General features: G+C 38.0%; 1 protein-coding gene across 7 annotated transcripts in view; it reads left to right on the forward strand.

The window, feature by feature from the left end:
* The first annotated feature begins 3673 nt into the window (after positions 1-3673).
* The window catches only part of LOC131040228 (serine/arginine-rich-splicing factor SR34), a 95759-nt gene continuing 83701 nt past the window's right edge, over positions 3674-15731 (forward strand). Inside the window, exons 1-3 of one of the 7 annotated variants that reach the window (XM_057973143.2) lie at positions 3674-4018; positions 4177-4304; positions 4381-4508. In XM_057973143.2, coding sequence (XP_057829126.1) covers positions 4422-4508 — 87 coding nt within the window. In that variant the 5' untranslated portion in view covers positions 3674-4018; positions 4177-4304; positions 4381-4421. The remainder of the gene's footprint in view (positions 4019-4176; positions 4305-4380; positions 4509-15731) is intronic. The other 6 variants (XM_057973148.2, XM_057973113.2, XM_057973133.2 and 3 more) reach the window with 6 other exon arrangements.

The raw sequence follows: 15731 nt of genomic DNA on the forward strand, positions 1-15731 counted from the left end.
TCTTGTAAGAGAATTAAAGGCTCTTTGAAGACTTTGGAGGTTAACTTGTTGGAAGGTAGATAACCTTCAAGGCTTTTGTAAGAGCCTTACAAGTTTGGAAGACTCAACAAGTTAACTTGTTGAAAAGGTTAAGTCTTCAACACAATTTGAAGAGTTTCCCCAAATTTGGAGAAGTGACTCCCTCAATTTTAGGGGTGTGACATGATTAGAGGAATTTAGGCCAGTTATGTGGGATATGATGACTTATAGAAGAATGATTAGGAGGTTAATGGAAAATGTAGGAGAATGCAAGTTGGGGGGGGGGGGGGGGGAGGGTTTATAAATAAATTTGATTTATTTATATACAAGGATGATTTTCATTAAATGTAAATTTAATTAAAACGGTGAAAAAGGGATTTATTTAATTAATGGATAGAAAAGGGAATTAATCAAATATTTGAATTTGATTAATGGTTGGTATAGAAGAAAATGGATATATTAAATAAAGCTTAGTTTAATTAATAGGTGGATAAATGATAATTAAATAGTTAAAATTTATTTAATTAGGTTGGCAAGTTTTAGGTGTCTACAACGCCTACCCACAATCAGGATTGATTTTGATAAAAGACTTCAGAATCGCAAAAATTAGACATAATTCCAAGCCTTGATTGATACTTTTATCCCGTTTTCACTAATAAAGATCTTGAACGATAACGCTCTAGCTTGGCAATGGAATTTTAGCATGGTAAATGATGCTTTTAAGTCTTGCAAGTTGAATTTCTTATGTTTGATTTTCTCCAAAAAATTGCTTTTGATGCTAGTAGGATTCATTTTGATATTGATTGTTAGGATAGAACTCGCTAGAACCTCCTTTTGGAAGCTGACCCAAAATCATTGTAATAACATATGATTCACCTTCTCCTTAATGTGATGGACTAGCTTCATGTTTATGTTGATCAAATTTGTTGATTGCCGATTGAGCAAATTCGCTGCTTAAAGAAGGAAAAAATCACTCTGCTTGATGAAAGATAATCGTTGGGATTGTTGAGCAAATGAAATACTTAATCATATAGGAGTTGAGAAATACAACCCCACAGGAGCCTGAAGATCTTCTGCAAGCCGAATAACCTGTTACAAGGAGAAGCAATGAAGCAAAATCTGAAGAACATACAAAACACAGAGAATATGCTCAAAAAGAGAGAGCTCAATATTCACAAAAATATGTAATGTGATTCTTACAATGAAAAGAAAGAACTCAACCTTTAATAGGTCAAGAAACCCTAAAAGGGAAAAACTAGGTTTGCACATAATAATTAATTATATGCACCCAAATCTAGCTTAAGTGTAAAAGAGACAAAGGGAACTTAAATAATTAAACAAAGAATGTTTAATTAATCAAGTAAATACCCGAATACTCTAACAAATCAATCATACATAAACGTTGTGAGACATGACCCTAGGCTTCTTTCTTTCATAAGAGGTTGACTTATTTTTCGCTTACATTAGTGTTGCCCACTAAGCATGTTTCTATATCACCCTTGGTTGTAGATTCCTTGGAGTCAATGAAAGTGAGATGTGGGGGCAGAGATTCCTTAGGTCCAAGGAAAATGAGAAGTGAGTTTGTGGATTTCTCCACCTCAAGGATAAAATTAACATACATTTTAACTTCATTTATTCATTTTGTTGATCATTCCGACTTTTCTTCATTCAATTCAAAGACATTTTACTTGTAATTTTTTTGAAAAAATCTTAAGAATGAAGTTGGATAATGTAACTCTTGCCTTACCTCACCTTCATGCATTAGGCGTGGATTCCTTGGAGTCAAGGAAAGTGAGACATGAGGTCATGGTTTTCTTGCACTCAAGGAAAATTTTTATTTCATCACTCTCAATCGCTCTCCTTCACTTCAATCAATCGTTCTTCATCTTTCATCATTTTTCTCCTTCATCTTTTGATCCTTCTCCTTTGAGGCGTTCACCTGTTCTCTCCCTTTGAAATCACTTCTACTTGCAACTTTCAAAAATTCTTAAGGATGAGTTCAATCAAGGTGATTTCATCTCTTATCTCTTTCAACACTCCCCAAATCATGGATTCTTTAGGGTCAAGGAAAAGTAGAAGCAAGGCTAGGGATTCCTTGGAGTCAAGGAAAATGAGAAGTGAGTTCGTGGATTTCTCCACCTCAAGGATAAAATTTGCTTGTTTGCTTCAAGAACCACTTCCTCCTTTATTGTTGATTTCTCCAAGTGAAAGGTAGTCGCTTGCAAGTTTTGGTAGAGATGATCTTACTTGTCAAAATTATTGAAAGCTTCATCAACTTATGCATTTTGCCCAACACTTGAATGATTGGTCATCATGGATTTGGCAACAGATGAAAAAATTTGCAAGTCTTCTCTCAAGTTTTGTATCTTTGCATTTGATCACAGAGACATGGATAAACTCATTCATCAACCCTCATTAATCTTGATAGTGCGACCTCCACTTGACCTAGCTCTTCAAGGTCTCCAAGTCGTGGATTCCTTAGGGTCAAGGAAAGTGAGAAGTGAGGTTGAGGATTCCTTGAGGTCAATGAAAATGAGAAGTGAGGTTGGGGATTCCTCGAGGTCAAGGAAAATGAGCACTTAAGAACTACTTCATCCACACTTGTGCAGATTTTGATATTCATTCTTCGTCATCAAGTCTTGATTGAATTCCTTCTTTGTCACCCAACTCTTGAGAGTTGCTCATCACTTGAAAAACCTATCTCATGACTTAGCCTTTTTTGCTTGCAAGTTGCATTGTAAACCTCGCTTAATGAAACTCTTGACTCTCACTCAACACTTAAGCTTTTTGACAAGAAGTTGACAGAGCTCAAAAATAGCCTCCTTACAGACTTGATTACTACTAGACTGCCTGAGACACCTACCGACAAAAAAAGGGTCCCCATTTGCAATGGGGCAATGTGTGAAAAGGTCACAACAACCTCCCTCTAACTAGCCATCGAGTGTTGACTTAAAGCACATATAATTTCAAAATGTATTATTGAGTGTCAAATAAAAGCATAAACTTTGATTCATTTTAACAAATCAATAACTCTTATTACTCATTTGTATTATCACTAAAGAAATACCTTTGAACATTCATTGTTAGATCAACGCCTCCTTAGTGACAAATAAACATTTTTGCATGGTTGCTTGCTCTCTTTGATCATTGGTCCACTTAGGGGTTTAAGTGAGGAAAACATTGCATTTACTTAAAAAACTCTCCAAATGTGTGTTATCAACATTGATAATATCTATTTTTTAGTTCTAGATATCAATGAAAGACTCTATTTTAAAGATCCAAAATTCTACATACTATTTAATCATTTTTGTGTGGCTCAAATTGATTTTGCAAAATATAAATCGGTTTTATAGAATAATTCTGATCCAAATCGATATTATAATAAGAAATTGTCCCCAACAAAATTTAAAAAATATCCTTATTCAAATCTCATCTTTCTACTTCCAACACAACAAAAAATAAAATAATATAAAATTAAAATTCAAATATTCTAATAAAAATAAACCAAAAGAAAATCAATTATCTATAAACCACTAAATCATTTGATACTTTTATTTCTATTAATTCACCAATTTTCAAATTCTATTATACAATATTTCACTGCATAAATGGTACACGGGGACAAGCTTTAGAGATTAAACAAGAGAACTAAAAGCCTCAAATTTCATGTGACCAATATTTTAAAATTATTTTCTCCTTTAAGGAAGTTTGGGGGCCAAGCCCGTTGGAAAATAAGCCAAAGAAGCAAAGAACTCCATTTCTATAAACCAGGAAAGTAATTTGGAAATATTTTGGATTTATTTTTGAAATAGAGGAACGCTCCTGGTATTTCTTTAACATAATGCGATTTAGTACCGTTCGTGGAGCTCAAGCAGGTGAATCTCAGGCAAAGGGTTTGCACGTATGAACGGTCAACGACTTCGCCTGGTTCGTGCAGTATCAGACAAGCCCTAGAACTGGTATAGGGATTTTCTAAACCACGCGCAGCCAGGATTCTTTTGTTAGTAAACCAAATTTATCTCAGCATTTTCTGTTATATTATGTTTATCTTACGCTCTTCTTAGTTTTACGTCAAGCATATTCAGAAAGGTAAAGTATATTTAATGCCGGTATTATCATTGCATTAAGCTTTGCATTTTCTGTTTCCGTAAATTGCAGGCGTGAGACACTATATCAGTGCAGGCAGCTGTACTATTATCGTTGGCTTGTCATATAAAAACCCTGTTTTGTTTCTGTCAGGGAACATTCTGCGCGATTCGAAGTCTGTCTCGTGCGAGCATTGATTGGTAAAGGTTTTGAAGTTTTTCTGTTGTTTTGTCTCGTCTTATCTTGACAGTCTGTAACATTATTTGTCTACTACAGTCAGGGCGTAGCCGTCAAAGTTGTTTGATTGCTGATATAAGATGAGCAGCCGATCCAGCCGGATGTTGTATGTCGGAAATCTGCCTGCTGATTTTCGGGAGCGGGACGTCGAAGACATCTTTTACAAGGTTCATTCAGAGTCTTTTTAACTTTGTTATCTCAGCATTCATTTGTTTCCGTTAAATTTAGGGTTTTGACGTCAGAGGGGATTCTAAAAGGGCCGTTCATTGCTGTAACGTCGTTCTCTAATATGGAATTTAAGTTATGTTAAGCAAGGTGTTGAATTCTTGAAAATCACCTCGAAAATCAGTCCGCAGATACATATGCGCATAAGAATATGAAATTGGGATTTAAGTGCTTTTCCTTCAAATAAGATTAGAGAAATCCTGATACTCAAGATCCTGCTTAGCGAGAAATATTCTCTTTAACATATTATTTAAGAATTCCACAGATGCACGAAAGTAAGTATGGTAAATCACTCATTAAGCTGCAGAGGAAAACCATAGGATAACAAGTGCCCTGCTGTGGCGTATGGGACAAAACACAAGCAATTGCTTTGCGGCGCAGTTGATCGCTTTTCAATTATTGAGGGCATCTTTTTTTAGAAGCTGTCCCTCTCATCAGCCTAAAAATTAAACGGTAAGAATCGAGCTTGTAGATTATAGAGGAATAGCATTGTTGCTATAGAGTTTGACGGACTGGTATTGTCATATGATTGCTATGGCGCCGTATTTGTTATTCCTCTTTTTAGTGCAGGATGTCATAATTGTTGCCTTTTTCAAATTTTTATGCGCCTTACATTGGTAAAGATGTGGGTGTTTTAGGTACATGACATTGTTGTTACCAAAGTATAGCTTTAACTAGTCTTAGCTTTCGTTCACTTTACAGCTTTGTAGTTTCTTAAGCAATTGTGCGAAGTTGCTATGAAGCTCCGGTTCTGGGACAGGAACTGTCCCCATATTCACATCTCCTGGTTAAATATAACATATCTGTGATCTTATTCATGTAATCGTTTATCCTGTTTTCGTAGTGTGTTCTCGTCCTTATCTCCATCCCTATCCCCATGCATATATCTCACTGTATCTTCTGTTATATTTTAAAATGGATCAGTTACAATCTAGTTGGCATGGTTGAAGGCCAAAATACAATCAATAGTAAACACTCAATTATCAATCCAAGAGATGCAGGCCAAGCATGTAGGTCAAGAATGAAGTCCAGAAGGAACAGCAGACATAAAGGCATAATGGAAGCTCTGAGGATGATTTGAATCCTCAGGGATTCCTCTTGCCACTTTCAGTTCTAAAAAATCAGACATATGAGGCATGCATATTTAGCTGAATTTGCTTGTTCCCTTTGTTTTGAAGCATGTGCATAATTTCTGCAGAACTCAATATGGCTATGAATGATTAACTGCCTAGAATGGATTCTAAGACATTCAACTGTGCAAATGTTGAAATGGAAAGTTGTTGCAGGTGATGTAGGAAGTGTTTTATGTTGTTTTGAGCAGCATGCAGAGGATAGCCAGCAAGGTGATCACTGTGGAGTTGGTGATTGATTTGCCATAATGATCTTTGAGACTCCAAAAGGAGACCTCAGCTTGTAATGAATCAACATAATGAAGAGAGCATGTGCTAAGAGTTGGAGCTCTCTCGTGAGACAGATTCATGAAGTTGAAAGCTGATTCATCAAACATCACCCATTCCATGGGGTAAGCTTGACAAGATGGAGAAATGGATGGAGACTTGGATTGGCACTCTTGGGATTGTATACTGGACACCTTGACCTGAGACTTACGAGATGGCCAGACATTAACTACTTAAAAGGCAACGAAAGAGATCAGTCTCATTAAGTTCAAACAATTCCCCAACTTAACCGCCCTTCAAAGCAGAAGCCAAGGTGGAGGTTATGCCCTATAAAGATGAGGTGAGTGTGGATGAGCCCAACGTTTGGCTTGCCCAACTTGAGGTACATTCCAGCCTTCATCAAGTAAGTGAGTGGCAACACATTTCTTTTGCATGCCTTAAGATTTCTAGTCATGGACTTGCTTGGTGGGAAAGTCGTGTACGTTATTTGTTTTTGAAGAAATTACCGTTTGTTGCCAAATTTATGGTTTTTAAGAACTTTAGATTAAAAAAATATGATGTTTAAGTTTGTTTCATAATCTACTATATATTCACTACACTTATTTTAATTAATTGTTTTTTCAATATTATGAAATAACAGTAAAATATCGGATCTATTCTAAGCATAAAAGAATATGAAAGCTGGGAATCAAAATTCTATTGGAAATGAAATAGGAAAAGTGAGGAGTGCATCCCCCTTTTTTGAAGTTTGGTGCTGATAGAAGGTTCAAAAGGACTGGAAGAGGCTGGAAGAAGGTTTCTGGGGCTCTGCAGAAGACTTTGGAATTACGTCACCTACTTGTGTTTGAGAAGGGGTGTTCATGTGCAAGATGAGGGGTCATGTGTAGAGGGTGGCACTTGTGTTAGCAACAATTGCTCATGTCTGGACCTCTGAATAACTTGTAACTTTAAGGAGTTCCTCTTTTTGTTTTTCTTACCTTTTTCTATGTGCAGATCTTGTATGTGATATTGGGGTGCTTCTGTTTGCATAGGTGAACATTGCTGTCTGCATAGCTGCCCGCTGCTACCTGCACAGCTGCATGTTACAGCCGGTGCAGATGGGTGCTAGTGTCCGTGTTTCTAATAGACTTCAAAATTTATGGAAATACTTGCCAAGAGTCCTTGATTTGACCTATTCTTGTAGGATACAAATGTCATACTTTGGAACGTAAAATCTAGCCAGCTGAAGATGAGGGACATAAAATTTTGGGTGTGCTAACTGTTATATGAGAAATTGCCTCAGTGTCTTATCTGGTTTATTCTAGTTTCAACAATATAATACAAGAAAGTTTGGGGTGTGTGAACCCTAGTGTGGGTGTGAATGGTGGTGTGCGAGTGTGATGTGGGAAGGGGTAGTGTTGGTGTAATTAGTTTATTGCACCTTATATTAAGTTTACTTAGCTAATTATTATTTACTTATTTGGGTGAAGTAGGAAATAAGAGCACATCACCTCCTTGATTGCTGGAAGTACATGCCACATCTACCTCATTCGAACCCTAGTGTGGGTGTTAATGGTGGTGTGCGAGTGTGGTGTGGCAAGGGGTAGTGTTGGTGTAACTAGTTTATTGCACCTTATATTAAGTTTACTTAGGTAATTATGATTTGTTTATTTGGATAAACTAGGAAATAAGAGCACATCACCTCCTTGATTGCTGGAAGTACATGCCACCTCTACCTCATTCAACTTCTTGATTGATGGTAGTTAGGTGCCACATCTCATTCATCAAGATGAGTTTGTTTGACATCTTTGCTCCTACAGTTGAGCCAGTCCTCTAGTTAACTGCTTTCCTTTGGAATACTTGTCACCTTGACTAGTGCATCTTGGAGCCTATAAATTGTAGTCATTTTCTGATTACATACCTTGAACATCAAGAAGATAGATATTGGAATTCTGTCAAATATTTGTTTTTTGTTTGCTATTGAATTATGTTGTCATAATTCTGTCTTTGGTTTTAGGGAGATTTAATATTGTTAATCATTCTTTACTTAAATTTAATATGGTATTTCAGTAGGGCAGTCAAGGCAGCATTCAAATTACAGATTTAGAGGTAGGTTTATTTTTTTTCTGCAGCTTAATATTCTTGCTCGTTCATGTGATTCGTTTTCACTTATTGTAGGAAGCCTCTACGAAGAAATGAACCATTCCGTTGCATTTAGAAAAGTCAATTAAGTCAGGAATGATTTTTGTGTCCAAAAATGACACCTTATAGTTAGCTAATGGAAAATTTCATTGCAGGGTTTTACTGATTTTTTTGTTGTTGCAAGTAGCAGCATTTAGAGGCATTTTGGTGCAAGACAAACCTTGCCATTGTGTCTAGAAGGTGTCTAAACCCCAATTTTCATATAAAGTTTGCTAAGTTTTTGGCTTGGGAGCAGTTGAGGTGATTTTTTCTTTTTGCTAGGAAGGCTGTATGACCTGCTTACATGGGTTTGACATAGGTCTGATCCAAAATATAATGAACTGTTGACTGCCACATTTTAATTTACTGTTATGATCAGGTAGGTGCTGGTGAAATTGTCCAAGTTAAAGTATATGACCATGGCTGGGCTGCATGCCTATATAGTGATCATCCGATTTCTGAAGCTGCTAGCAATGTTCTGTTGCCAGGTTGCATGCCAAAATTGAACTGTAATATGAATCTTGGGTTCTGATTTCTAAGTTTCATTAGTTGCTGCTCATGTGATTTGTTTCTTGAGTGGAACTGCAAGACCTTAGCTGTTATGTTCCGTTTGTAATAATCTATGTAATGGGCCAAATTGCCTATTTCCAATTTCCCATGTCTCCCTTGACCCAAATTTGTGCACGTGTTCTTCATTTCCATCATCCGTTCATCTGCCTAAGGTCCATGAAGTTTCTAAGTATGGGAGTGTGTCCAATTCTCTAAGTCTATGTAAGTCATCGGAGTTGTGGAGTTTTGCTTTGCAGCATGCCCTTTCCTCTATTTGCATTGGGATATTGAACTTCCCCATACTATCATGCTTCTTGCTCATTCCCTGCTTTCACTCCTTATCTCATCAGGACTTAAGAGATTCTCATAGCCTCATACCTCTTTGCCGATCTCCGCTCCCACACAAGCCTTTGTCAGAGAGTTAGACTTCCCCTCCCCGGTATGCCTCCCTTCCAAACCTCGATCCTTGGCTTATGGTACGAGTCATGGAATACCTTCGACTTTTGAACTTTGATATCCCTACCTTTTTTCATAGTTCATCTCGCCTACCTCTTTGCATGACTGCATCACCATTAATGCTTAGTTGGATTCTGCACATTTCAGAATACTTCGCAGGAAAAAAAGGGATCATTTAATGATGGGAATGTGCACCTCTATTGTTGAAAATGGAAATGTGACCAAGTCTGCCATTATTGTGGCATTATCATAGAATATGTTTGTAGGTCATTGAAAGCCTTTCCCCATCCTTCCTGTGTATGCCCATAGGAACATGGCATGATTCTGAGTGCATTTTGAATGAAAATGCTACTGTTGGGTATGGGTGCTATTTGCCACATACCATATAGGAGATATAGCATTTAATGTGGTCTTCAACTTATTCTTGGGGGTTTCATGAAACATAGAGGCTTAATGAAAGGGATTATTATGAAAAATATTCAAAACCCTAGATCGAAGATGTTTTGAACCCTTGTGTTTGAGCATACAGATTTGAGGATGGAAACTCCGGGATTCACAAATGGTTGAAAGACAAAAACCCTATTGGCGGAAGGAGAAATTCTCACCTAGAGTTCACATTTGAACTTTAACGGTGGCCGATATTGATGATATGAAGTTGACATGACACTTATAGTTATTATGGGAAAACAAGAACAATCTAGTGGTCTTTGGAGCTTTCATGGCAGTGCAACTCATCTTCATTTTGCCAATGTCATATGTAGCAAGTTATTGGAAATACCCCAAGCAGATAGAAATTTGTGTTTTTATTTTAAGATGGTTGTCATAGGTGTAGTTTATTGTTACTTATTTTTCATTGTAGCCGTTGTATTCCACCTTGTATAAAATTTAGAAGCAATGGGGCTCATTTCTTTACAAAAAGGGATAAATGATTTGAGAAGAAGTTTGGTTATCTAGGCAGTAGTTGAAAACAAAACAATGATTTTTTTTGAAAATTGACTTTTTCATATTATCTAATTTCATTTTTTTCTTTTTTTTTCTTGCTTGAGGTCCTTTGGAGTGGACTTTGCCAATAGGAGTTTGCTAGATTGTCCCTGAAGGATGGTGGAGCTACCTCTGAGGACATAAAAATTAGTTCACTACTTAAGCTTTTAATTACAACTGAAATATGAATTTTGATTTGTGATCAAGGAGATATAACTTTGACAAGTGTCACCACCAAAATATTGCCACTCCAATAGTTAATCCCAGTTTTCAAGCTATTTGTCTTAATTTGAAAGTTCATTTGACTTCCAAAGACATGTAACCCCACAAAGAATGACTCTTCTATTCTCAAGGAGAAACATTGATTGACTTCTTTTACTAACTCCTTACTTTCTGCATGGTAAAGATTTACATCTCCTGTACAAATTGCTCTCTATTGGTAAGCATTTATAATATTGTTAATTTTCTTTTTGGTACTGTTATGTTTTTGTACATAGCACATTAAGTCCATAGCTAGTTTGTTGTCCCCTGAATTGCAACTCTTATTAATCTAAGTGGAAAGTTTGCTTTACTTATATTGAGAGTGTTGGCATTTTTGATGATTAATGCTGTGATTGTCATTGATGGACACACACTTGATTTGAGATCACTTTTTGTATGTATGAGTTAAAGCTCAACCGGTACTTGTTCCAACCGGTATGATGTGTTATAGTCTTTAGACTATCGGTGTTTTGCAGAAATTGTTTACCGATCTGAAGCGGTATGAAGACCCCAAGCGGTTCGAGGATCTCAAGCGGTACGAAGGAACGAAGCGGCACAACCCATATTTCCCAATCTTCATTATTGTCAAACCGGCAACCGGTATTTTGTATGAATCGGTAATACTCTGTGATGAGTTACCAACTGACATTTTGTGATGAGTTACCATCCACCGATTGTTTGACAGTGCCGACACTTTAATGGTGCTTTTTGTGTCGTGTTACAGAATATGTCTAGATGCATTGAACCTAGGAAATTGTAATGTAATCCTATTGGACTGACATGAAATTAGATTCCTTGATAAGGACATCTAGGGTCTTAACAAGTTGCTAGGGTTTAAGGTGGTAGAAGAGTTTTTGTGAGTGAAAAAGATAGAAGAAAAGTTTAGGTCTGCGAGAAGAGGCAGAGAGTGAATGTGTTGAAGACTGAAGTAATGCTGGAATGCATTAGGGACGAGCTATCAAGGATCTAACCAAGCAATCTGTGCTATTTACTAGATCACTCGTTGATTACTAACATCTTCGACAAGTCTGAAGCCCTTAACCGGGTTTGCCCAAAAGCCTTTTGTAAATCCTCTAATAAGGTGGTTCACATTTGTGGATCTAAATTCCTCTAGCAAGGTAGTCTTTAACCGGACTTATCTCCTAACAGAGATTGAGATTTCTAACAGGATCTGTTCTGGTAAAGAACATTGTATGACCTTAACCGGTCTGGTTCCTATTCTGCAAATAGTTACTTGTGAGTTTCATCTCACCGTGGCTTTTCCCATTTGGGTTTCCACGTCAAAATCTCGTGTTATCGTGTTTGTGCTTCTGTGGGTGAATGCATTATTTACTATTTGGTTTGCATGTGTGATAACCAGTTTGTTTGCTAAACTGTTTTACCGGTTCACTGGTAGTCTAGTAAAGTGTTTAAGTACAGTGATTTTTGGCATACTAATTCACCCCCCCCTCTTATTATTCATCAATTGGTATCAGAGCCAACCTTTCTATAAGTCTAACCACTTGGAAAGAGATATGGGGGAATACACTATGAGGGAACTTACTCATTGGCTCACTCAGTCTGAGCAAGCCTATGATAATCTTATGGTCAAATATAAGGCATCTCAAGCAAAAAGGAGAGAACATGCTGAAAAACTGATGGAGCTATCTGAAAATAGTTCTTCTGATGAAGCGGACATGGAAGCCTTGATTCAAGAAGTAGAAAAGCTGAATGAATCCAATTCCAACCTAAGAAAGGAGTTGGAAGGACTGACTATTCGAATGTGCCAAGAGCTTGAGAACTGGAGGAAAGCTGAAGATCTGGTAAAAGACAAAGATCATGAAATCTCCAAGCTGAAGCAAGAGATCAGTGCCCAAACTGCTCAACTCAATGCGAGCAAAGTGGAAAAGGAAGACATGCAAGGAGAACTGAACATGACCATCTTCGAGAATGCAAACTTGATGGAAACAAATGCTGCTATTTCCAAAGAACTCTCTGAGTCAAAGGAAATACTTGCTAAGTTCAACAAGAGTACTGTTAAGCTAGAGCAAAAGCTTGAATCTGCCAAACCTGTCAAGAATACTGATGGACTTGGTTATTCCGGTCATGAGGAAGGTGAGACCTCTGGTACAAATGCTGGAGCATCGAAGAAACAACCAGCATCAAAGGATAAAGGTAAGCAAAAGTTTAAACTTGTTTGCTTTAATTGTCTTAAAGAAGGACATACTGCCAATGTGTGTAGGAGCAAAGCCTACAATAATTTTCCTTACTTTATAAACAATGTACCTAGATCCAATAAGTTCAATGGTACTTGTTATGCATGCAACAAGTTTGGGCATAGAGCATCTGAATGCAGGTCTGTTATGAACAACACTGGAAGATATCCTCAGAGGACTCAAGGAGTTGGTCCGGAACCTTTTGTGAACCAGAATCCCAACTGGTTTAATACGTATAATCATCAGTTAGGTAGCGATGGCTATCAAGCGGCAACCGGATGGAGAGCAAACTGTTGGATTTGCCATGGTCATGGTCACACAGCTGCAACATGCAGAAGGAAGAATGGAAACATGAATAATGGACCTTGGAGAGCACCTGGAATGGTTTGCTATCATTGCAACAAACCGGGTCATTCAGCAAGATTCTGTAGAAGTAGAAAGAGTATATCGGATGATATACCGGTCACTCCGGAAGGAAAGATTGACATTGAAACTGTTCAAGCGGATATGAACAAAACTTGGAAAAAGAAACCAGCGGTGTTGCAAAAAGAAACCAGCGGTGTTGCAAGATGAACTGGTTTCTGCACCTAGTGTGGAAATCATGGAACTGGCAAACTAAGCATCAGAAAAGCTTAGGGGGAGCAAACGGTGAAATGTTTCGAACCCCCAGTTTTATAACGGTAAAAGACCTTAACTGGTATGTGACACCTGTCATTTGGTAGAAGACTGGAAACGGTAACAAGCAAATTAGGGTTTACGCCCTAATGGTGGAGCATTTATTACGGTAGGTGAGAATATGTTTAAAAGGAATTTTCAAATCATTTCTCACTATCATTTTTCGAGCGAAGAAAAAGTGATTTGTGTTGTGATTCAAAGAAATGACAAAACCCTGAAGAAGATTCAGAAGCAAATATCAAACGGTCAAGAGAAGAACTCAAACCGGTGATTCAGCAACCGACGAAGTGTGAGGCGAAGTGGAATTTGCAAGCCCTAAATTCTCGATTTCCGAAAGGTATTTCTCGAGTTTTTCTGTTTTATCATGGCTTCCGCATCTCATGATAGTTCTAGTGCAACTGTTGATTCTATGGACTTCATACAACGAAAGTAGAAATATAATGCCTTGTCTCAAGTACTGGTTGGTGTTATATAGAAGAAGGGATTTCTGATTACAGACTGCAAAATCGAAGACCTAGGGTCTCTTGTGATCCATTCTCAGCTAGGTCTATTCTGTGGGAAGGATAAAAAGATCAAACCGGAGTATAGCATCTTGGAGAAGAAGAAACTTCACAATGCGGTTTACTTCCTAGAGGATTTCACAGATGACCACATTCGAATCATTTTGAGCAGAGTTCATGGTGACAAGATGTATCTTGAGAGAACACATGATATCACACTGGAAGCGATTCATGCCGTCACCAGTTTCTGCAATACAGGGGAAGTGCCAGCCCTGAGGAAGGTCAGCAAGACTGAAATGTCCAAGCTTACCGGTTCAGTGAGCGATTCACGTGGCATGACCATCAACTCAATCAAGGACGATTTGGTCAAGTATGCCTGCATGGTGATAGGTTACCGGACGTTCTTTGCTAGCAGAATTAATTCCGTCTCTGCTGCAACAGTAAATGCCGCTTACAAGATGATCAAGGAGGATGCATCGTTTGATCTGTGCACTTGTATGCAAAGACAACTTATGTTGAATCTTAAGTCAATCAAACAGGACAATGCACTGAGATTCAAGTTCAGACAACTACTGGTTGGGTTCTTTTACTTTCAAGGCTACTTTCCAGGAGTAGGTGATATTCAGTGGTCTACCGACCAACCGGTAACAAAACAAATAAAGGAGAGCCTGCAAGCAATTGGAACCGGTTACCTTGAAGTTTTGAACAAGTACTTTGATGAGTTCAGAAGCAAGATGAGCCTAAGGATGAGGATATCTAGTGACATTGTCAAGAAATATGAAGAGGACATCTGCTTTATCATCAATGTGGATGAATGCATAATGGAGGCCGTTGAGCCCAGACAGGAAGAAGTGGAGCCTATGGGCTATGAGGTGATGTATGATATGTTGGACGGGTATGCTTCTACCCTAATCGCCTCACCCCTTGATCCTAAGGCAAAGAGAACCGGCACCTATTTGGAAAAGGTTGCACCGGTTGTAGAACCCTCTGAAAAGAAAGGAAAGGCAGTGCCTTCAACATCGGCACTGGTTACTACAGCCAGTCCCAAAGTGACCAAGTGGTCACCAGTTAAGAAGAAACCGGAAGCGGCACCTGCAAAAGTCTTTGAGAGAATGCGGAAGACAAAAAGCAATACACCCGACTCAGAAGAAACTGTGTCAGAAGAACTGCCTAAGAAGAAGACTAGGCAAACAAAGAAAAAGACAAAGAATGAACCGGCATCATCTGCATCGGTAAATATTGACATTTCTTCTTACAAACCTTTGACACATTGTCAAAGAACTATAAAGAACATTAGGAGAAAAGTGTTGAATGATTTAATTGATTGTTTTGATGATTTCAATGATGATGAAAAGGAAGCAGTTGAACAGGAAATCATTAAGTATTTGTGTGTTAATGACCGGTCGCCTTCAGAAATTAGATCTGAGACACCAGATTCTTTGTAGAATTCTTTAGACAATAAATGGCGCATTGCCATAGAAAAGGAACAGGAAATGAGGGAGAAAATATTTGCTCAACATTTTCCTGATGTATCTAATTCAAAACTTTTCGAAGTTATGAATAAATACAAAGGCCTCTTCTTTATGAGAAGAAGAAGACTCCTATTACTGGAAGGAAAGGGTCAAGAAGTGATCAAGGATACACATACTCATGCTCAAGAAGCTCTTAAGATGCATCAAGTGGCTGAAGCCAACAGAAAAGCTGAGCGAGAACCGGAAACTGGCAAACCGGATGTAGCGTATGACAGTGAAGAAGAACCGGTCACAGAACAAATGGACCCCATTGATGTAGACGCCTTAGATGGTGAAAATGTTACTCAGGATACACCATCAGAAGCAACAAGACAGGAGAAGCAGGTAGAACAGGTAGAAAAGCAAAAGGAAGCATAGGACAAAAAGGAGGAAGCAAAGAAGCAATCGGAGGAGAAGAAAAAGAAAGAAGATGAGGAGAAAAGGAAAGAGGAAGAAAAGATAAAAGAGGATGAGGAGAAA

The sequence above is a fragment of the Cryptomeria japonica genome, chromosome 3 (assembly GCF_030272615.1).
Source record: "Cryptomeria japonica chromosome 3, Sugi_1.0, whole genome shotgun sequence".
NCBI lineage: Eukaryota > Viridiplantae > Streptophyta > Pinopsida > Cupressales > Cupressaceae > Cryptomeria > Cryptomeria japonica.